This window comes from Sinohyriopsis cumingii, chromosome 2 (assembly GCF_028554795.1).
Source record: "Sinohyriopsis cumingii isolate HCF-2022 chromosome 2, ASM2855479v2, whole genome shotgun sequence".
Classification (NCBI taxonomy): domain Eukaryota; kingdom Metazoa; phylum Mollusca; class Bivalvia; order Unionida; family Unionidae; genus Sinohyriopsis; species Sinohyriopsis cumingii.
Window position 1 is genome coordinate 63587336 of NC_142962.1, and position 25572 is coordinate 63612907.

Genomic DNA, 25572 nt, shown 5'->3' on the forward strand with positions numbered 1-25572 from the left:
TGACCCCCAGCCCTCGATGTGCACATCTATATCAACTGTAATTTCTGGCAGTTGTACTGCTGAGGTATATCTCACATGAGCTTAGTAAGGTTGCCCCATCTTCTGAGATGGAACCTCATGATTGTGTAGATTGTCAGAAGTTGGTCCAATGGACAAAGTGTCAGCCTCCATTGGAAAAACAGAATCATTCTCATAATTCATGTAATATTCTTGTAGAATGTAGTCCAGGTAGTTGATGTTGCTGCCATGGTGGTGGTGCAGACATGGGTCATTGCCCAGTCCATCAATCAAGTAAAACCTCATGGACTGGTGCTGAGTCCAACTGGAAATGTCCTGAACTGGTAAACAGTGTCTTTATAGGTTAATTGCAGAAACTTCCTTGAAGCAGTGAGAATGGAGACATAAAGATAAGCATCTTCCAAGTCCACACTGATTGTGTAGTCTCTGTTGTCCAATTCATGTGTAAAAAAGATGACTTTGTCAACCCCAAAGCTGCAACATCTCAGTTGACTGCTGAAGTATTCACATGGAAAACTGGTGTGGTAGACTTGCAGAACTGCGTACTAAAGTTCAAATATAGGCATCCTTGCAAGAAAAAGAGGTTGGTTGATGCTTCGGTCTTCTAATTGGCAATACAAGTAACCCAGAATGTCAGCAACTCTGCCAGATTGTGGAAGCAATTAGGAAGTAGATTTTTCTATTTAATCGATAATCAACTGATGCTAGAACTTGGACAAGGAAGTTGTTGTAGCAGGAGGAGGAGAACAGAACTCTGGTGGCAGTAGGCAGAAAACTTCATCACTCGAGGCATAAAGCTGAGTCTTTATGCATCAGATAATATCTAATAACAACTAGGGGAGCATGTTTGTCATTTTTAGATAAAGGTGCTGAAGCTAACGTCTCTTGTACTACTTGCAAAGTAGCTGCAGAAGAATGGAGAGGATTGTGGCTCACTAACTCATAAATGACCTTAGTTGGATATGGTGATTTTTATAGCTTCACTAAAGACAGGCTGGCACCCACTGAGTGGCAAAGGCTTGTGAACATAGTTAAGTGACAACTCTTGGAATCTTAGGCACTAAGCTAGGCATCATATGCAGGAAGTGCCTAGCGGTGATATGTGGGTTAGACTGATCCATGAGAGTGCCTTTATAACTTGGGTTCATGAAACTGGACTGATACTGCATATTCAGTTGTGGTCATGACACATTACAATCAGAGGTATTTGGCAGAGTCTGGTCATGATGGAACAGTGGCATCTTGGTTGGCATGACAATGTCCAGTTCTTGAGAATGGGATGGGGTATGGGATATTGGTCCATTTAGCTTGCCTGTAATTCTGATATGCAAGATGGTGACCATGACTGTTTGACTTCTCTCAATCTCACTCCATAATAGAAGAATAATATGTATTTGTAGATTGACAATCAGAGTAAGCACCACATGTAGAGTGGTTGTCAGTCTTGTTTTGCTCATGGCCTAAATCGTTAAGACAAAGAAACCATACAATATATTTAGGTGTAACATGGCCTGTGTACATGCAGAGCTACATACCAAGCTTCAGAGTGTACATACAGAGCTACATACTAAGACAATTACCTGTAAAAGGGTACATGTGGCCTGTACAGGTAGAGTATTGGAGTCCCGCTAATAATACTTATAAAGTGGATGCTAAAATATAAATTTTAATGGTGGAAATTATACAGCTATACAAAATTTCTGTATCACACACCAGACACCAGACATACATCTAGAGTAATATGAGAGGATGCAATTGAAAACAATGCATGTACCTATCTAGAGTACCTGAGTGAGGACAGCAAACTGATGACAATGAAAGCCAGAAACACTTTCTTTGTTGCTGAAGAAAGAAAGAACAGAAAAGTTAGAAATTTAAAGATGGAGTATACTTTCCTTTGAATAGAAAACTCATCTGACTTGTTTTAAGGTAGAAAACTTCCAAAATGCTTGTTTGTAGATTGCAAGGCCTCTCTTTCTATAGAGAGCATGCTACTATGCGTGAGCAGACCTAGTAACTAAAATATTCATGGAATTTGGTGCCAATCCCTTTATCAAAGGGAGATCACTATCAAATGGTCACTCAGGATGGCAGATAACTTTTAGCTTTTCAGAAAATATGTTTTAACCTTGGAGGGTGTATTTATGAAATAGTAGTAATTCTCCTATGGTATTATGATGGAGTAACATATCTGAAGAAGAAATCCTCAAATTAGATGAAGCAAGAAAATATATCTGCATGGCCTAGCAATAATATAAATTTGTAACACAATAACTTGTATACTTGAGATGTACACATCTTCACTGATCAGGGCATCTAATTTTCAATGAATGGTGAACACACATAAATTCTGATGATGCCCATACTATCCCCCAAGTTTCACAGCAATTCATTAAAAACTGCAAGAATAGTTGCAATCACAAAATTTAGTCATATAATGCCTCCAACTGTAAGTCAAAAAGGGGAATAACTGACTAAAATTGCTGGTGCACAAAGATTTGTTAATATGCACATATATAAAAGATGACCATAATATGTTCAAAAGTACACAGCTAGCCATAAAAAGAATGTATAAATAAGTTTCTTTCTCACAAGGCTGCAGGACAAAAAGACTAAGTCTAACATGATGACCATAACAAGTACAATTAGTTTTACAGTGATCCATCACAAATTTTTGTATTCCTTGTCATCTATTTTGAGTTCATGAAAGTTCAACAAAATTAAACATTTGATTTTTATAAAAGAACTGCAAAATTACTGGGCACCAAAGAAAGCAACCAAGTTTCACTGCCTTATCTCAAAGTGCAGTAGAGGAAAAGTATAGATAAGGGATTTGAAAAATTTAATACTGACCTTGACACTGAATAAAAAACCTCGACTGTGATGCATGAGATGTCATTAAAATGAGAATGATAAGTGTACAATGGTTCATCATTGTGCCTCAAACAACATTTTTGGCATAAAGCAGAATCTAAAAGAAACTTTAAATGTTGGTCAGTGACTTTGACCTTGAGGATACAACCTCAAATACAAAAGGCAAAGGCAAATGTGACTGATCTTTAAATTGTTGACATATGACCTTGACCTTAAAGATAGGACCTCCAATGTGGAATATGACTGACCTTTAACCAATGATATATGGTAATTCTAAGTTTCCATCAGTTCCTAAAGCAAATTGGAAAGGAAAGTGTAACTTGAAAAATTCATGACAATGAACTTGATATACATAACGCATCTTGCTAATGATTACATACTGAATACCCAATGGAATCTCTTAATCTTAATCAGCTCTTAAGATTTAAGGTGGAAAAGAAAGTGTGATGGAAAACAAAAACATAGTCATGACCCTGACCTTGTAAATAAGACCCCTATTGCTGTATGTCATATGCATTCTAGCAATGATGTATTAATATACCAAGCTTATTTCTCAATCTCAAATGGCTTTAAAATCAGAGAGAAAGTGAATGTGTGATGAAAAAATAAAATATTGAGCCAAACCTAGTCCATGAGTTCAGTACCCCAAATGTATCATGTGTCACATCTGCTAATGATGACATATATATGTATATCAAGTTGCATCCCTTAATCTCAAATGGCTTTGAAGTCATACAGCAAAAGGAAATATGTGATGAAAACATAAAAACATAAAATATTGATCCTTGAACTTGCCATTAAACAAAAAATCCTATTCTGGTAAGAGACACACATTCTGCTGATAGCATAAGTACACCAAGTTTCATTCCTTAATATCAAACTGGATGGAAATACATACACAATGTCCCTTTTTTATTTTTTGAAAGGTGGGTTGACCATAACTTTTAACAAAAATTAGGGGGTTGTGGACAAAACTGTGTGCTGTATGGAATGAACGTTTAAACTAATCAAAATACCTTTTCACAAATATTAAAATATTAAAATAAAAATTCAAATATTTCTTTATTTACTGAGTAAGTTTTGGGAACATTTTGCAAAAGAAAGAAACAAGGCAAAATCTACTATGCAATGCTGAATTTACTTAATAGAACTGGGGTCATATCAAAGTCATAAAACAGCAATAGAATTACCAATATGCTTTATATCTGACACGATGCTTTTTCTTACGTTCCTCAAAGTCATAAAAGCTGATGTCAACTTCATATCATAAAGACACATATGGGCTAGCTGACATGACTTTTGGAACGGAACCAAATAAGTTGATGGGGGTGGAGATTTTGCTGTTATAATAAAGCTTGATACTCATTGTGTTTGCTCTGCATTTGTACAAAACCATAGTTATCAGCATCCTTTTTAATACTTGCAGGGATTATTCCATGTATCTATTCTATGCCTTTTTGAAAATGAATTAACTGTTTGTCCCTTGTCAACCATGCAGTTGAATGGTGTACTCCAAAACTTGGTTGAGATAGGGAACTAGCTCCCTGGTACCTAGTCTTAATAGAGGTTACATTGTACTGTTTATGGAAGTTCCAAGTCCATTTCAGACCTATTGCAACATGTATACCTAATGGTAACATGAGGTCAAGACCCATATATGCGTGTCAGATAAAACAATTATTTATCAGGTCTGAATACGAGTTTCTCATAGCTTTTTTAAAGGGGAAGCAACAAATAATGGATGGATTTGATACTCTTATTAACATCAATGACTGTTTTTTAAAATTTACATTAAAATATATGTTCTTGCCACATATTATAGAAACCAGTGGAAGTCAGTTTACAGGGAATCAGACTTGTACCTTTGCAAAGGATGTGTTTTGAGTAATTGGCATAAGAAGACTATCATGTATACACAACAAGCTGTACAAGGATTACGTTATTGTTGTAACCTAGAGTGTTCAAAGGCCACAAGTGGAATGTTTTATGAGGTATTATAAGTATTATAGGGATCTAAGATGGCCTATGAAGGCTTCTGAATCTCTCAATAAATTGGCTGACCATTGGCAGAAGTGAGATCATAAAATGGAGAGACTGACCAAAAAATGATTTCTGCTGAAAAACACAAGTTAGTAATTTGAGTTTTCATATTGTTTAATTTTTATGCATTGCTCAAGATGTTTTTAGAGGAATATTTAAGGGCAACTCACCTGTTTTTTGTTCAATTCATGTCAAAATGCCTAAACATGTGCTTACTGCCAATGCTAAAAAAACATTGGCATAGAAATATGAAACTCTGCAATACATCTGAAGTTCAACTCAGGAATTTCTTCCTCGGGGGTAACTTATTTTTGAGTAGGATTAGACTAAGATTACTGAGTTCATGGTACATTTTTAAGAGGGGAGCAACAATTAATAGATGGATTTGATACCCTTATTAACATCAATGACTATATGAATCCTATCTGAAGAATACCTTCAATAAACATTCATTAAATAAACTTTTATACTAGTTTCATTTCTAGTTGGGACCATACAAATTCTTACCAAATGTGACAGTAATGATTCCTGCAATAGGTATCTGATGGCTGACTTGAAATAGTGTGGTACTAACTTTGGGAAAACCAAAGTCACCCTTCAGAACTAGGTCAAAGGATGAGAAAATATTGCCAAACTGTCCTGAGATCACTTTGCTGGTCAGCTCAGAAATCTGCAATAGTAGAGAGTATATTAAACAACCTGGGCCCAAAAGATCTTCTGTGATATATCATAAATAATGATGTCCTATGACAATAAAAAATACTAATCATTTAGCCGAAGTCATTGCTATCTTAAGCAAGCCACATTTTGTAAATTTATTTTACTCTTGAAATTACTCTTTCAATGAATTTATTCTTTCAAAGAAATTACTCTTTCAATGAATTTATTCTTTCAATGAAATTACTCTTTCAATGAAACAAAATAAGAAGGATGAAGATCTTAATTTTGAAAAAGCCTCATTTATTTATAATCAGAAATGTGTCCATAGACACTGATGCCCCAGCCAACATGAAACAATTAAAAGGTAAAGATTCAAGTCAAACATGGGCCATAAAACAGTAAAAGTTCATGTAAATGTGATAAAAATCAAACTTAACTCTTTCAATATAAAACCTCATACCAAAGTTGATTTTAATCCATGAAGTCATTCAAAAGTTTCTGAGTAGTAAGAAATTATACAGCAAAGTTCCAAGTCAAACAAGGAGCCATAACACCATAACTTTTCCCAGAAAATGGTGAAAATCTAACCGGACTTTGGTCTTTTGAAAGTAAAGCCTCATATCAAATTTTATTAGAATCCATTAAGTCCTTTAAAAGGCAATGAGTGGTAATGAGATCTGAATGATGCAACCTGACATAACATAATGTGATATGACAGGCAGACACAGGCAACACTATATGCAACCTTTAATATGATGGACACATAAAAAGTAATTATGATCTCAATACAAAATGAAACAAAGTGTGCATTAATATATGTAAAACAAAATGTCATTATCTCACTTTAAAATCGAACCACTAACCAGTGCTCTCATTAGGTCAATCAAATCTTGCGTCAGTTTGAATACTTGGAGAGGATCAATTTTATTGCTTGTCAACATGGCCTCCAAGTCTCCAATGGTCATATTTGCCAGCTGTTCTCCTAGAAGTTGGATACCTGCATTGGATAATCCTTTTCCTACAACAAACTTCTGACCTGTCCTTCCAGCAAGATCAGCCACAGAGCCCAGCATTCTCTTGATCAGATCAGCTGAAACAGTTATAATAGTATAAAACAATTTTAATAACGAAGCACAACCATGAGCAAAGCGATTTCTCAATATGCACAATTTCTGATGATAAATGTAATATTTACAAAGTTTCACTGCAATCTAGGAAAACTGTGAGACTAGTTGTGATCATGAAACTGTGCCAGACACCAAGTCAGGCTGCATGTAAATCTTAGAAAAATCAAAGCAGCATAGTGATTTGTTGATACAGCATACACATCCTGAAGTTATGTTCATCAGTTTTCACAAGAGGTCACGTCCTCACACATGAGGAATATTCAGTCTTGTGATAGACAACAATTTCAAAGTGAAAAATAGCAATTTCAATTTGGTTCAGATTACAGTATAATATTGTGATGATTGGGTAAAATAAGCATTGACTCATTTGACTACCGTCATTACTTTATAAACAGCATATGCTATAAATTACATTTATCTTTTACAAAAGCAGCCACACATACAAATTGCCCATTAGAACATTGCAGCACTTGCTTCCATGTTTTCCCTTCTTTTTATTCTGGCACATAAAAATAAATAGTTTGGTACCAATATCAAAAGGGAATGGATGAGGCATTGTTTTATGGTCTGAATATAACTTTCTATCCAAATTGTCACTGAGTAAGGTAGGTGACATATACAATATCACATGACCTGCCTGTCTCTTTGGTTGCAGAGAATTAACTGAAAAAAATGTATAAGAATGCTTAGGAATTCATTAAAATGACAATGAATCAATACTGGATTAAATTTGAAAGTTTTTCCTTCAATTCAAAGGATTCAAACAAAGGATTGGACATAAGCATATAATAGTATGTACTGAAAATATCTCAAGTGGTCAGTGGAAGAAATAGCTACAGTGGTCCCCTTCTTATATGCCCCCACCCCTTCTGCACTGGGAAAGTGGCCTTATAAGATGGATGGCCTTTCAAGAGGGAATCTAAATTTTTCTGTAAATTATATGTGATGTTCATAGTAAGAAAGCAACATACTTCAAAGCATTTACTATCCTCATTTAATATCTTTGTTTAAAAGTAACATTAATTATTAAAAGGTTCATCTTGTCTTAAGAATAGACTTATTTCAACTGAATATACATGAATAATTCTTATTTTTGACCTAAGCATGATATGCAAGTGGGTATTGTTGTCATGCACATTGCAAAACCATTCAAAAATGTCATTTAAATCTTGGTTGTTGTTGTTGTTGTTGTTGTTGTGGGGTTTAACGCCATTTTTCAGCACGATAGGCTATACATGGCGGCCAGTATTAATGGTGGAGGAAGAACCCGGAAAACCCCAGAAAGAACCACCGACCCACAAGAAGCTACTGGCAAGCTTTCTCACATGCCCACATTGGCTGAATCTTAGACTCGAACCGCCACAGACAGAGGTGAGATGGCAGTGATCCGTAACGAAGAGCGCTTTAGACCACTCGGCCACTCGGGGCCCCTTAAATCTTGGTACATAATTGTCTTTCCATTTTCCAACTGCTGCTGCATAATCTCCTTATCAGTTATGACACTGTTTTTTGAGTCTCTTCAGCATAAAATTGTTATATTCGAGTCTTTTCTACATAAAATTGTTCTGCAAAATCCTCTTCCCACCCCCTGATGTTATTGAGCAGAATAGCTTTCTTCTAAAGTAATATTTCTCCATTTATGTAATGACATGTTAATGTTTGGTAATGATTTATTCAGATGTTGCTAACTATATATGATTTAATTATGTTGAAGAAACTTTTGTAGCGTGGATGAAATGTTTTCTTCGTAATGGAAGCTATAGATGTATTGTCATGTGATTTTTTGGTCTTTGTCTGGTACCCTGTTTTGTTTAAGGTTAATTTCACTGTGTGTGTTAATCCACAAAATCTATATTTAGCCTATGCTGACAATCTTATGATCTTGACAATTACATCTGATTGTAATCATCAAAGAGAATAACTCAACAGATGTGTGAAGCCCAAAACTCTATCATAACAATGTTGAGCCCATTTCCTGTAAATGTCAGCTTTTATAGATAATGATATAATATTAATCTTAGTGTTACATGTACTTTAGCCAACACTTCTTCCAGTAATGGAAACCTGACATCGGGAGACAGGTATCAACAGTAGATATAATCTTATTACTTACCTTATAATATGAATTAAATATTGGTTCTTGACACATTTGAAATCAAAAGTGGCCACTTTTGAGGGGAACATGTTACATTTTTGTACTAATATGCTGGCCTCTGGTCATGTCAGATGGGTGGCCATTCTTTAGGGGTACTTTTCAACATAAAACTCGTCGGTGCATAGGGATTCTGGCTGTAAGAAGCGGGTCGCCACTGGTCAGGGGGACCACTGTACTTACAGGCTTAATTAAAAAATTCTCGTTAAAACAAATTTCTTTGCTTGTGTGGAACTATTGGTTCAATATCATACTTCCTCGTTTTGAAATTAAAACTTACTGCTGTACCATATTATTTTATGAAAAACTGATTATTTGTTCATAGAGAAAAACCTCAGAAAACAGATTGCAATTATGTTTACAGCAAGCACAGTTCAACCAGTTCTACTGGACTTCTAGTAAGATTACTGATTAATGATTTTCATGGGAGTGATTACCTCCTTGTGAACTGCCTTGGCTGAGAGATAAACCCTGCGTGAAAGGCAAAGTAGTTGGGTTGTGTGAACCAAGAGATTTCAGGATGCTGTGATAACCTGTTCCAGTGTCACTTGGATCTATTGGGATGTTTATCAAGTTCTTCACTTTCTTTGCTATCTGTAATATTTATGGAGAGAACACTATTAATATAATGAACACAAAATCAGTAATTGTGATAATGCAAATTAGACTTGAAGTCTTCCATATGTTGACTTACATTGTACTGTATTTATATGTCTCTGAAGTACAGTATGCACCATAACATTGTGGAATATTGCAAAGGTCCCTACTTACTGCAATTTAGGGACCCTGAGTGGCCAGGTGGTCTAAAGTGCTCACCATTATGGATCACTGCCATCTCACCTCTGCCTGTGTGGGTTCAAGTCTCAGGCTCAGCTAATGTTGGTATGTGAAAAAGCTTGCCAAAAGCTTCTTGTTTGTCAGTAGCTTCTCGTGGGTCAGATGTCTTTCTGTGTTTTCCCGGGTTCTTCCTCCACCATTTATACTGGCCACCATGTATAGCCTATCTTGTGCTGAAAAATGGTGCTAAAACCTACAATAACAACAACAACTTACTGAAATTTGCTCTATGGGGCTTTAACATGAGGGAAGTAAAACAAAAAATAAGAATATGGGCATTCAAGAGACAATGTTCTTAACACATTAACCCCTAGTGACGACTTAACAGGGCAGGAGGTAGTAGTCTACTGCCGAGCTCTGTAGCGTCATGGTCATGTATGAAACACTAAAGTGGGTGGTATTAAAGAAAGGTAGACAGATGTAGCTCTATAACGATACCAAATAATCTGGAATATATAGTTGCACTACAAAATAGAGATAAAAAAACTCATTTTTGGACCTGACTTTTTTCTACCCAAAATTCGCCTATGGTCGGAATCCAAGTTTGTGTCTGGATTTAAGACTTTTTGGTCTCAGATCTAAGGCAAACTAGTATGAACTGCAAACAAACAGATGAGCCTTTGCAAAAAATAGGATAAGATGGACATTGGGAATAAAGAGTGGTCTCCATACAAAAATAATGGCTCTGTTTAGCAAAAAACAAAAAAAGAACTCCAACTTTTACCCTTCTGCTCATGTGCAAGTCATAAAACCAATGAAAAACAAGGTTTCTAAATCAACTAGGCAGTATGTTATTGAAAGTTCACCGGAGATTTGGTGTGTTTGGATCTATTCAGAAATAGCTTTCAAAATGTGTTTCCTACTCGATTTTCATGCAAAAATGTCAAAAACCTCCAGGGGTTAATGTGTTAACAAATTCCATCAGGATATGTGAATGTTTGGTACAGACTGAATTTTGGACAAGTTTGTTAACAGCAGCAATATTTCTCTGAATTTCGGATTTCACTGCATATATAGACTGAAAAGCATGATCATTTCATTTGCCCAAATAGTGTTCAAGTGTAATTCATTTTCAAAGCCGATATAGGAAGCAATGAACTATCAGCCAAGCCCAACAAGAATAAATTTCAGAACTATTTGTTGATATAGTTTTACTTTGTGAAGCACGCCAGCCCCCCCACTTCCAAAGATGGGGGGGGGGGAGGCCTATTAATTCTTTGCACATACAGTAAAACAACACACTGACATATGTCAACTCAGTTCTGACCAGGATTCACTCTGAGAAGTCAGCAGAGCAGTTTGAACACCAGAACGATCCAGTGAGTGTAGTGATGAACACTAATGATATTTGCATTGCCTTCAAACCCCTTTTCAATCCTGTTGAATTTATATTCAAACTGTAGCTATAACAACATTGTGTGACAATATTTAAAAAAGGGACATTTTGGGCATGTGGAAATTGGAGTCTGGGATTGTACAAATTCAGTCAGGGCTTGTGAGTATATTTAAGTCACCAGCCCTGGGCCTGTGTCTAAAAACATTTTTCTTTGAGCACTGGGTATTTATACAAATGCCTTTAGTAAAGGTCATCTTCAGGGACAGTTAAACAGCTGCATCTTTACAAGTCACATGTTTTGTGGAAACTGAATTAGCCATCAATGACTTTCTGAGGTGAATCAGAGCACTAAGTTAGCAATATTTCTGATTAGTTAATATTTAATTGTTTTCATGCTACCGTATTTTCCAGCCTACAAGTCGATGCGGAGTATAAGTCGAATTGACCAATTTTGTAAATTTTCCATCCTTCGTCCATATATAAGTCGATTCGGAGTATAAGACAAGGCCAGGTCAATAACTTGGCTTTGTATTTTATACTAGTAACTTCCGGTTGCATGAATATTGATGGTATCGTTGTATGATATTCCATATTACCGGCAATCGTGAAATTGCATTACCAATGCTAACATGCTTGTGATTTTACTTCTGAACTGCTATATTGTGTTATCAATTGACACAGCTGAATAAACAGTCCATGCTTGTTTTATTATAATTGAAAGCACATCCATGTTGTAGTTCATTTTATTACCTGTGGTTACGAACATAACTTATACAAACTTGTCATTTTCTATCGTAAGTTTGAAAGTCACGGACTCTGTTAAATCGATTCGTATATATATATATATATATATATATATATATATATATATATATATATATATACTATTTTTTAAGTGTTTGTTCTGTTTGGACTTGGATATAATTAACATTTTATTACTAATCTATTCAATGATATACCCCACTATTATTTTTATCGGCGAATTCGAATACAAAGTAATGGATATGATCTCTTGTTCTTATAACAAATTTTGTATGGACAATGACTTCAATAAAATGTCGACAGATTTTCATTTCCCTAAAAAAGCCTCATTTCCCTACTGGCAGCCTCGCTGATTTGACCTATTCTGTCGATTCTTGCCCTCAATCTGGTTTCAATTATAGCCAAAGCGCTAAGCATGTTTAATTACCGTGTAAATAACACTGCATAGCCATGTGGTTGTTGTGACAATGTACATCGTAATTAAAACAAGAATGAATTGTTGATTTAGAGGTGTTTATTGATAATGGAATATAGTAGGCTCGTAATACATGAGGATTATCACAATCGTCAGGTAACTCAAAATACTGTCTTTTTTCTCTTTGCAAAAGCTACAAATAAAAACCGCCCTGAATAAAAGAACGATCTTGTACACGGACAATTTTTTTCATCTCTCACTCTCTTTCTCTCGTGCGCACACACACAAGCACGCACGCGCTCACAATATATCTGATTTTAGTTTAGTTTAAACCATATTTGTTTTAATTATGATATCCACTGCAACAAGAGCCATGTGGCTGTGCATGCTATGATTATTCCTTCCAGTTGAAACCAGTCTTGAGTGCAAGATTCAACAGATGAGATAAACTCAGTGAGGCTAACAATAAGGAAATAAGGCAATTCATAGGGAAATCAGAAATGTGAAGAAAATGAGGAGACAGAAAACAAAAGTTGCAAACAAAAAATAAATAAAAATACTTTTTATTATACTTTAACATATCTGTGAAATCCCACCTTTCTCTTCAGCGAACTTTACAACTTCCAGCTTAAAAGCCGCTGTGTAAGACTTGTGTGATTTGACGGGAGGCATTGTGAGATAAGTTGTATGATTTGTACGGGGATATTTATATGAATGATTATGACTGAAAAGATTGATCAAAATATACCGAACTCATTAAAATGTGCCCGTACTATAGCAATGAAAACAATACCCATGGCTAAATTCATTATTTACATCTAGAGAAGGAAGTGGGCATCATTTCCTGTTGTACTTAATCCCATTGATATTAAAAACGGGTAGCGTAATTGATGCGGATTAATGATAAAGAACAATGGGGTACCGGCAATATGGTGACTAGTATCGGTAGCTAAAGCCAATATCAAGGTCTAAACAATTGCGGCAACTGGCTTTGATTGTTGTTGGAAACCAAAGACCAATTTATCAACAACTGGTATAATCAAAGAAAGACACCGAATCGTCAGCTGGTTAAGAATGAATATAGGTGAAGTGTTGACATTACAATTTGCTTTAAACTGAATTGCAAAACTAAAAATCATGGATCACTGATGATCTATGAGTACTGGTAGTCCATCTATATATCTGATTTTAGTGTAGTTTAAACCTAATTTATTTGAGAAACTTTGTCAAATACAATTAGAAACATATGATTTGGGGGATTCAGTAGAATGCATGATCTACATTGTTTTATAAATAATCATAGAACGCAAGAGTTAATATGGATTACATCCCTTTTTAGGGTCAATTGGATCAATCAAAAAGCTATGCTGGTAATTGCTCATGTGTGTCCAACATTATACTGGAAAATCAAATATTAATGGACCAGTTATTTCATATCTTTTTTTTTAGGAACAAACAATATGCTTTGAATTAGTACAGTACACTATAGAGTATAGACTGTAAGTGTGCTATGCAGCCCGGTGAAGTTTTTACCGGTACGGTAAATTGTTTTCTTTTATTTTATGTTTGAGAAATAAGAAAAAACACGCAGAATGCAAAATAAATAATGACAAAACTTACAAATATAAATGCAGTCATATTAGTTTATGACAATTTATTGACATAGTAATTTAACATGAATTTGTACTTCTATGTGACCTGTTTTCGATTATGCCGATTATAGAGCAATGTCAATAGCATACCGGATACTGTAATCCATATATAAGTCAATACAATTTCAATGACACAATCCATATATAAGTCGATTCGGAGTATAAGACGAAGACCGAACTTTCAAGTCAAAAAGTATCGACTTATATGCCGGAAAATACGGTACATGCAATTAGATTTAGCATTTCCAAGATCTTTCTGTTTTTAATTGCATGGAACATTGGAATCTGACAGAAATCATCAGAAATGATGCAAACTGAAGTTCAAAATGCAAAAGATTCCACCCAAATTAGTTGGTATCTCTGGGATTGGCATCATTTATATAAACTGATAAAATTACAATGTGAGTATGCTGTCTGTTGAATTTGGTCAAATTCTATTTCTTTGTTTTGTAGAATAGTTGTTTGAAATTTGTTCTTTTCTAGTAGCCATGTTGAATGCCAGATCCACATCATTTGTACAAACCTGAAAGGTGTCTATACCTAGATGCTATATTTTGAATATACTCAAAAAATGTTCAGATGTTCTTGTTCTTGAGAATATCTTTTATGGTTTTTCTGTTTATATTATGGGTGGCAATATTTAACCCTTGAGTTAAACTGTTGTATTTATGGGTCACCTGTACATAACTCAACCCCACTTCTGCCTATACACATTTTCAAAAATACTTGTTTACTCTGTAATATTGCCATGATGTCTGCAGTGTGGCAGTTGATAGTAATGTCTAGCACAGGGGCATCATGCTGCAGACATGTAGCATCATGTCCCACCCAGTCACATTGTCCTGACACCAGGCCAGCCAGTCCAAATACACTAATCTCTTAAAGCTGAGCACCTAGTGAGGCAGCTGTCAGTACCATTTTTATAAGCATTTGCTATGACTCAGCCAAGGTTCAAACCCGCAATCTCCTACATCCAAGGCAGATGCTATAACCACTAGGCCACTGGAGCGGTCCAGACATAACATGATTTCCCCACATAAGACCTTTCTATGACCCCATTTTGGAGAAATGCCTGGAAAATCATGACCTTCCAAAAAGTCAGTCAGCTGATGAAGGCATGATAGGGAAGACTTTCATATAAACAATACCTGCCAGCAAAAGATACAAAATTAGGCTTCAAAATCTGGCTAAGAGACAATCTCCATGCTTATAATTTTTCAAGTCTACATATGTTGAAAAGCCTTATGGACAGAGGCAAAATGGCAGAAGAAGAATTAGGGACTAAAGTGGTAAAAGATCTTGAGAGAAAAATATAAAATAAGAATGACTATATATATATATATATATATATATATATATATATATATATATATATATATATATATATATTATTGTTTGAGAATTTGCTACAGGGTAGACTGTAATGTTGGATGGACCAAGGAAACAGAAAAAGAAATGCCAGGACATTAAAAAAACAGAGACATGAAAATTATGCAAAAACTAGTCTTTTACCTGGAAGGGCAAGAAAACTGTCCATATTTTATTTAACAACAAGGATCCCACACAGCTATCCAGTGCAACTTGACAAGAAACAAATTAGTGACATAAAGATGTAACATGTCCAAAAGTTGCAGATGATTATCCTAAATACAAAGTGGGTGGGTGGGACTGGGGATGGATATTGCAGACCAGAATCAAATGTAATTCAGTTCTTCCAGCAAATCAAAGAAATCATAGAAGAACCTTTCTTGGTTTCTGATTGACATGTCAATGTGTATCACCCCAATATGTATGAAAGAGCCACCACATCATCAGATTAAAGCAAAGTATGAAGAAGAAAAGAAAAGTAAACCAGCTTGAATTTAGGATGAACGTGGCAGAAAAGATGATTACCAGCTTTCTAGACACTAGAACAAAAAACACAGTGTGGAATGCTAGCACCAAGGGTCTTATTCACTGGCCAATATGGTTCCTGAAATGTGGGAGATGCAATATATGTGTTAGGGAAGGGAGAAGAATTGAAATTTTCATTGGATATAAACAGTGCAAAGTGCATTTAAATGTGAATGATGACTGCTATAAGAAGTACCACTCTCAACTTTGTAATTAGAGAAATGGATTTCAATAATTCTTTTATCTTTTCATAAACCATGTTTTAACTGTCAGTTTCTTTAATCAGTTATTATGATGCTAAGGTATTCATCCTAGCAGCCAGCCTCAGCAGTCTCAGAAGCTATAATAACACTCAGCTGCAGGTAATATGCACAACAGCTTTTGTAGCTAATTGGTTCTAATGGTGGTTTGGCATGATTTCTATAAACTTTAAACACCTTCATGTGAGAATAGTCTTTTAAATTAGTCCATAAGTTTTTGAAAGGAACCTGAAAAGAGAAATGCACTATGGTTGATGGAGGACTGATGCATGTCAGACACAAGGTAATACCATAAGCGGACTTCACTCAATCTATGGCTAGATAGTAAATAGCATATAGTCTACCTCATCAAGTTTATATGACTCCATAAATTCTTGAATATCTTCATTTTTTGCCCCTCCAGTTAAAAGTTGTTGCAGCCTGCTCTTGAAGGAATCCAACCTAAAATTAATAATGGAGTAAAAATATGTCTTCACAAAGAAACAAATGACTACCATGATTCAATTATAAAAAAGTAATTTTTTACATGTTACTTGTTTGGTATTATGAATATAAAGATTATGTAATATTAATAAAATTGTCATCAGCAAATAGTCCCTGCTTGGACAACAGTGTAGATAAAATAAAAGAAAACAATACATGTCTTTCAAACATGTTTTCCCACACTGGAGAACAAAAGAAATCTATATAAAATTGATTACGTAGAATGGAATTTTACTCAACTGGCAAAACAGAATTTCGAGCAATCTATAATAAAATAATTTCTTCTTTTTAAATGCAGAGAATAGAAACCATTTCTGATATCTCTTGAGCAATAAAAAGATGTTACGGATGGCTGATGTTGGTTGTGTGATCATCACCATTGTTTAATTTAAGACCAGCCAGAAATCAAAATGTTTTTGGGTGAAACCCCTTTTGGATAAGACCATCTAATCAGGATGAGTATTGATAAAAATTTTAGGTACCCATACTGGATATATGATCACCACCATTAATCAACCAGATATTATAAGAAGTTTTATGGTGGAAACCTTATTTCAATATGACAATCCTTTGAAGAGGAGTAATGATAACAAGATTTTTAAGATAGATGTTGTGGTGACCATATTAGACATCAGATCAACCAACAAGGCATCAAAGAATGTCTATTATTATTCGCATGTTGATATGACCATTCATCAAGGAAGAGTAGCTATAAAAAAATTTCAAGATGGTTACTGTGGCAGCCATGTTAAAGGTCTTAACAGCACCATTTTCATTTTGGACCAGCTAAACCTTGGGATGAATGTGCATGTAGAGTTTAATGGTAATCCTCCAGGTAGTTTAAAAGAAGTACTGGTAGTGAAAAACTCATGCTAAATGGATGGACATACAATGGATGATGGATAGCATGCCTTGCCATGCACTCTTCTAATCTATTACTGACAGAGATAAAAAGTTAAAAAATTTAGATATCTGGTAATTAATTTAATGTACTGCGAACAAAAAAAGTTAAAATATTTAGATATCTGGTAATTGCTTTAATGTACCACTAGCATGAAAATCAAACCAGTCATCTAATACACATGCTTTATATCATTTGTCTGCCTTATGGATTTTACTTAATTGTGTGAAAACTATTTATCAAGCAAATTTTAGGATGATTAAGATGGACTCAAATTCTGGGCAAAGTGACTTACACCTTTAAAAAGCTGTTAACAGCAAATACTGGTGTACGATGATGTACAATGCAATACAGACAAAGGAACATACCCTCTGCTTACCAGGCTTTATGGACTTGTGAGCCCGTAATATGTTTCAGAGTAATTGTGATTCATCTAAGTTTTAATTTTTGATTCAAGATATAAGACTTATTGATCACAAAATGATGCACTAACAAAATCATTCCAAGATTACAAGCATTGGCATTAAAGTAAAGGAAAAGCTGGGAAAAGAGTCAAACAACCTACCCATTCACAGATCGTTTCCGCCATCTTCCAGTACAAGAAGATTGCTCTAATTCAATATTTTGGAAGAGTGGAAAAATCTCACATCCATTAGCACCTGATTTTAAGCCACATATTTCAACAGTTAGATTCAAAATGTATGATGTGGCTGTCTCTTTCACTGTAAAATTGACTTCAAATATGTCCCCTATTTTCTCTGTTTGCACCACATCTGCAAATAATTCAGTAACAAACATTGTTTTCAAGTCAGCATACAAGTAGCAAAATTTGCATTATGAATGTTTAAATAATTAGTAAATACAAGTTTATATAAGAATGAAATGAAATTATGTAAATTCCAACAGAAACATAGCTTCAGAGGAGCAAATTATAAACATAATATTTCCTAGATAGACATTTTACCATATTTGCTGGCCTATAAGTTGATCTGGAGTATATTAGATGAATTTACAAATTTTGTAAATTTTCCAACCTTCACCCATTTATAAGTCAATGCTGAGTATAAGATGAGGTCAGATCAGTACCTCTGCTTTGTCTTTTCAGTATAGTTCGTTCCACACAGCATCGTGAATTTTATACTATCTTTAACTCGGTGAATGTTTAGGTCAGCATCATTTAATGTAACTAAAAGTACCGAATTTGTTTCACATGAAGTATCTTAAATTAATCAAGTACTTTTATCTACATTTAATGATGCTGACCTGAAAATTTACCTAGTTAAAGAAAGGATATATTCACTAACAGATATGCACATCTTCAAAATGATGACCATACTATTTCCCAAGTTCACAGCAATTCAGTGAAAACTGAAATTAGTTATGTTCACAAGATTCTGTCATGCATTTATCCATCCTTCCTTAGTCTGGGGCTCAATTTTCAATGGATTGCCTTACAAATTTATATATGCAATGGTCATCGGCCGATATACAAACAAATCTCTGTGCTTTTGCAAATCTGTTAGAGTTATTTAACTCCTTGTCCAGGAGGTTAATGCAATGTGAGACAGAATCTTCTGAGTTGCAACTTGTGTCATAGTTCTTTATATACTACTGTCAAACTTGGTACTTTCTTTTTTCTTATGGTCATTATCTAAGACAAACATATCAACAAATTTTTGTCCTCATTCAATTTCTGTAATAGTTACTGCCTTTTGTTTTACTAACAGCCACTTGCAAAAACCACTGATTTTTGTGCAAGCAAATATTGTTGCAACTTTCAGTGGATTATGGTCAACAACAGAAGATACTTTAATAATAATCATACACTTCTTTTAGTATAAGTTCATCACCATCAAGGAGTTTAAGGGGTGGGATCCAGGAGAGGTGAGTATAAATTTACATGAGCAATTACTCACCATCCTTCATGTAATTTCTTTCTATTTTTGACATTCCAAAACTGTCATTTTGCTTTCAGTGTAAACCACCACTAACAAATGACATACAGCTTACCAAATGAAAACCCTGCAGTTGTTTTGTTCCACTCCTTTCGTTCCAAACTGTAGATGACTTCCTTTGTGCAGTTGTCAATTCTAAAGCGGAGAAACACATTTCTTTCTCCATGAATAAAATTATTTGGAATGCAACATGTGGCTTCTTTACATCCTGGTTGCATGGCACAGATATCCCCTGTTTCTGTTAAGTTTGCTTTACAGGCTGTACAAAAAAAATAGAGACAATGTATATATATATATATATATATATATATATATATATATATATATATATATATATATAATTTATTTGAACAATAAATACTAATATGTACAATACTCATAAAAGGTACTCATGGTATACAAGTACAAAATATATTACAAATTAGGATTATATAGTAGAACTCTTCAGGTATTACTATCTTTTTCTTGTCAATTGTAGAAAGTATTGTGCATGTTTCTGGACAATATTATAAATTTCCAAGGGGTTTAAAACTTCTTTTAAAAATAAAAGTATTGTCAAAAAAGCAGAAAAATCAGCATGATTGATTTTCTTAAATTCAGAATACAATACACATGAAGTAACACAGTTGTTGTACTTGGAAAAATAAAATTATATTTTTCATATCTGTGACTCTTCAGACATGTCTGCAATGCATTTGTAAAATAAAAATAAACAAAAACAACAAAAATCAACCTCTGTCATCACAAATTTCACCAAAGACTACAAATGATAGTTTGAGGCATATTAGTATGTGCAGTCTGCCCCAAATATTCTTGTAGACCTAACTAATGGGCAAGAAATACTGTACAATTCAATCATATTGGAATAATGGCCTTTGAAGACAGTCATAGTATTATACATTTTCTGGAAAAATACTACCTGAAGAAAACCATACTCTAAACTAATTATGCCATACTAAATTAAAGCTGGGGTATGTATGTATCAGAGATCCTGAAATCACTATTTTCCAGACATGTCTGGCAGATTAAAGGTTTTAACCAGCATATATGCTGACCAGTCAGATATCAGTCATTATCAGATTATAAGTCTAGGTTATTAATTCTTCAGATAGTATTTTCCATGATGCTATAATACATGAGCCTACTTTCCATATGGAAAAAAGTGATTATGGATTAAAGCTGCAACTTTATTCCATATGGAATTTTCACTTGCTGTGAAGTACTTATGGTGTTAATATGGAATAAATTGTCTGATTCCATAAGTTTTTCAGTCCATATCTCTTCCATATGGATTCCTGAAGTATTTTATATGGAATCCATGAGAAATTTCTGTATAGGTAGGATATTCCAAATATCATTCAAATTATCTTAACTGATTTATCCATTAAACTGCAAAATAAGCACTTTGATGAAGAAAAATTTAGAGGTTACTTGGTTTTATTCACAAATTGTTTCTTTGTAAATCAATCAATAAAAGTGTAATTCGCTAAACCTTATTCCAAGGTGACTACGGTCTAGTTCACACTTTGTTTCTTTGTTGGACAATCAATACAGGTATTGCAGATTAAGCTTGCTTGGTCTTTTTTTTATTTTCAAAATTGTTTAAGCACTCTGCATCCATAAAACACAAGACTAAAGAGGTTTGAAAGCTTATTCCCTGGACTCAACACAAATCCTATAACTGAGTGACTGCCTTAGTGTCTGTCACAGTTATTGACATTACATCAATCCCTAATAGCGCATCATGGTTTTTAACTATATTGTGTCAAAGTATGTGTAAACACATCATAACATTATAACCAAATATGTGAAGCCTTGGGCTGAAATAAGGAAAAGAGATACTAGCAAAAACAACTAAATTTTACTATCATACTCCAAAAGACTTATTTGGGAACCTGATCAAATAAAACTTAACCAACTAACTATACCTGAAATGCACATCATTTAGGTGTTATGCATTTATGAGGCAGTAAGTCAACATGTTTACAGCTATTCATGAATTTGCAAACATAGTAAAGTGGAATATAAAAAAAACTGTTGTAAGGTCAAATTCTACAGTAAAGTTTTGGAAATTAAAAATGATTTTCAGATTGAATTAATTAAGAAGGAAACCAATTAAACATCAAAGGATAACACTAACACTAAAGCAACTTCAAATACAGAACCAAAAATGGCACATTTTCCAGTACATTCAATAATTATGAATATTGATGTTTTAGTTTTGTTGTGTCAATTTGCAAATTTCATTTTGATGTTTTATATTAAATTTCACATAGCTTTTCAGGCAACAAATTTCCAAGAAAGACAACAGAATTTCAGTGTATTATGTGTGCATATTGTATGTGCAGGCCCTGAAATATTTAAGTTCCCAACTGAAATATCAACATAATGATGAACAAATGGTAAATGAATGGAAAATGAATGCAGCATGAATGATAAGCAAATACAGTAAGATACAATATGAACAAAGAATGAATGATAAACAGTATCTGCTAAAAGCTGCTTTACGTAAGCAACATATGCTGAGACACAAATGGTGAATGATAAAGGATTAGTGATATAAACCGTAACATCAGGTAGATGGCCTAAATTGAAACTACACGTTAATCATACAATTAACTTTCTATGTGACTTAGATTATTAATTATTTGCAATCACTTTAAATTTCATGACAATGCAGTGATATACTAAAAATGACTAGTATATTTATCAAAAACCGATGTCACATTATCATTTTAATGTTACTCATATGGTTTAATCTATCAAATGTATAACATAATACGACTGAAACAATGTACATGAAGCTTAGCAACACAGTATTTTTATGTGTTCTATCATCACAGAAACCAGCCAGAACCAGTCAACTGGATACCATGTTCGACCAGTACAATGACCAGTGCAATGATGCTTGACAGAGCAGTTATGGATTAGAATTGTTAAAGAACAGATGACTTATGTACAGAACAATCTGTTAATTGTACCATATTGTTGAAATTTGGGGTGTTTAAAGCTAAATGGGGCATCCTTTTGAGGTGTTGTTAGTAATAAAGGAATAAAAGTTTATCAGGTTATCTTCTGAGCTTTTGATGAAAATTGGCTCACCTTTGGCAGAGGGGAAAATAAGATGGAGAGACCAACCATAAAATATAACTTTGGCAGACAAAAAAAAAGTATTTTGACTTTTATTTTGTCATGTTTAATTGTCACTGTATTGTTCAAAATGTTTTAAGAGGAAAAATTAAGGACAGCGCACACATATTTAGTTCAATTTATAGAAAATGCCAAAATGTGTTTTTACACAATGTTAGGAAACCACTGGCTAAAATATAATTCAAGTTCAACAATACTTGGATATCAGAGTTTAAGCACGTGCAAGTAGCAAAGGTTCTGAGTTTGCATTTTGTGTTTTAGAAGTATAGCATACTTTGTATTTCATTAACTATTTAAAGTTTTCATGCACATAAACAAAGTTCATCCATAGATAAAATATATCAGTTAACAATATATTGCAGGATAATTTATTTTAAAGTCTGGATAAATTATTCAAAAAAGCATTAATACATCATGATTGATTGAAAAACATGTCCATGACTCATTCATGTCATATTTAACCAAACACTTTCTGTTACACCCTAATCAATCAGGCTTTAGACAGAACCATTCCTGTGAGACTGCCTTGATCTCCCTAACTGATAAATGGCTTCAAGCACTTGACCAAGGTAGAATAATAGGTACTGTAATTGTAGATTTCAGGAAAGCTTTTGACATGGTGGATCATGAAATCCTTTTGAAGAAACTGAAAATCTACCAGTGTGATGAAAGAACAATTAGATGGTTTACTTCGTACTTAAATGAGAGAACACAACATGTTTACATAAATAATGTTCTGTCTGAACCTGAAACAATTAGATATGGAGTACCACAAGGCTCAATTCTAGGTCCACTACTATTCATTTTATTTATTAATGACCTACCACTTTTACTAAGAGACTCAATATCATCTAGAGATCTCTATGCAGATGACACAACATTGTCAGACATCCAAAACACAAAGCATGAGCTCGAAATTTCTTTACAGAATGCACTAAACAAACTGGAAAACTGGTGCACATGTAATGGCATGGTGGTAAATACTGGTAAAACTAAAATATTACTTATCTCAACACGGCAAAGAAGGACAAATCTTGATAGTGATGAACTATGTCTGACATGGAAGGATACAAATCTGCAAATAGTCTGTCATGATAGGCTACTTGGTGTTCTGGTAGATAATAACCTATCATGGACTGAACATATCAAACATACCAGTAAAAAAGTCAATTCAAGTTTATGGCTTCTCAGTAGGATAAGACATTTTCTCCCTGAAAGGCACAGGAAACTATTTTATAACAGTTACATACAACCCTATTTGGACAACTGTAGTACAGTATGGGGTAATTCAAATGATAAAAACATAGCAAAGCTGGCACATCTTCAAAAAAGAGCATTTGGGCTAATATCAATCCAGAAAGAAAGCAAGGAAAGTTTAGCTGGTAGGTTAAAAATATTACCTATTAAAGACCGAATCTGTTTGAGAAAAGCCAAATTAATGTACAGGATATCTCAGAATAGTGCTCCTGAATATTTACAATCACTATTCCAGTATAGGCTACCTGGTAATACTCCCCACCTGCGATCCATGTCTACCAAACAGTATAAAATTCCCAAACCAAATAAGGAGTTATTTAAAAAAAGTTTCCAATACTCTGGAACTCTGCTCTGGAATAGTATTCCAGCTGAGATTAGAAATGCCCACTCTATTTCCTTCTTCCAAACCCAATATATCCAGTGGCTTCAGAGATGCAGCTTAAATAAATAAATTCCTTTGTATGAGGGCCTCAAGGTAGATTAGTTTTTAGCTAATTGTGTTACCCTTTTTAAATAAGGTCATTATTATTATTTATTATTATTATTATTATTTATGAATTATTTCATTATTTTTTTCCAAGTCTAAGTCCAACTTTTTTATTTTTTTATTGCAGTGGTGAAAAATGCTAAGATTTTTGGTATCTGAACCATATTGAGACAATAGACCTTGAGGATAAGACTCAGGAATACAACTTAAGTTCAAGCCAGAAACTTCCTCCATGGAGTGACCATAGCTTGGAGGACACCAGTCAGCAACCTTACAAACTCATCAAGAGGAAAACTGAAGATAGAACTACTTTGCAGGCTCAGCACAGTTTCCTTTCATTACAACATCCCAATACTGATACAGAGAAGACAATCTCAATTGTTCATAAAATAAAAAGTATTTCAAGATAAAATCTGGACCAGAAAACTATTGAAAGCATGTTCAGTATGAAGCTTAATAATCACACTGAATGTCATCACTATCACCAGAATGTGATCTTGTGAAGAAAATTAAAAATGCTATTAGATGTTATTAAAAAATCTTTACATGAACTACAAGATAAACAACTCTTCCATTTTCATTACCTGATAATATACTGACTCATTTATTACTGTAACATTGCCATCATAATTCAGAATTTACGTTTATAACTTGCTGATTTATTATAGTATGAAGAGTGCATATTATGACAACAAATGCACTTGTTTCTGGTTTAGAAGCTCATCTATTGATCAAATTTTTTAAATCTACTACTTTTAAATTCTGGTTCTGTCATAAGTATGATTTTACATCTTAATTTCATGACACAACTGAATGAACAAATACCAAAAAGTGAAAAAAATATAATGTAATAAACTGATATTTATTATTATACACTTAAGTAGTGTCTTACTTGTCTCATTAATCCCATCCCAAACCTTTTGACAAGCATACATGCATTCCTCTAAATTCTGATCATTAATATGGCAATTTGGTATATAACATATTCAGCAGTTATAAAGGACCACAGCTAGAGGTTTATACTGAGGGAGAGTTGTCTCAGTGAGCTGTTTACACCAGTATGTGTCAAGCTGACCATTTTACTGAATCTGCTACATGATGATATCTATGCATGATGAACAAGCCATTATCCCAGGTAATTTGCATGGACTCCCTCAGATTTGACCCAACTTTTTTCTAACTCAGTCTGGTGTATATCTTCACAAAATATTCTTCAGTATTATTTATTAGGAGAATCACAAAGTCATATACCTTTAAACATATACAATTAAAATTGTTCTATGGGAAGTCAGCTTTAAAATGTATATAAAACA

The 25572-nt window shown here is 34.0% G+C and overlaps 1 protein-coding gene across 1 annotated transcript in view; it reads right to left on the reverse strand.

Moving 5' to 3' along the window:
- LOC149805047 (uncharacterized) overlaps positions 1–25572 on the reverse strand; it is a 357351-nt gene that overhangs the window by 242152 nt on the left and 89627 nt on the right. Inside the window, exons 27-32 of the mRNA XM_089946893.1 lie at positions 19421–19624; positions 17976–18183; positions 16371–16467; positions 9309–9465; positions 6456–6682; positions 5440–5602 (exon numbers count right to left, since the gene is read on the reverse strand). Of these exons, the coding sequence (XP_089803019.1) occupies positions 5440–5602; positions 6456–6682; positions 9309–9465; positions 16371–16467; positions 17976–18183; positions 19421–19624 (1056 nt within the window). The remainder of the gene's footprint in view (positions 1–5439; positions 5603–6455; positions 6683–9308; positions 9466–16370; positions 16468–17975; positions 18184–19420; positions 19625–25572) is intronic.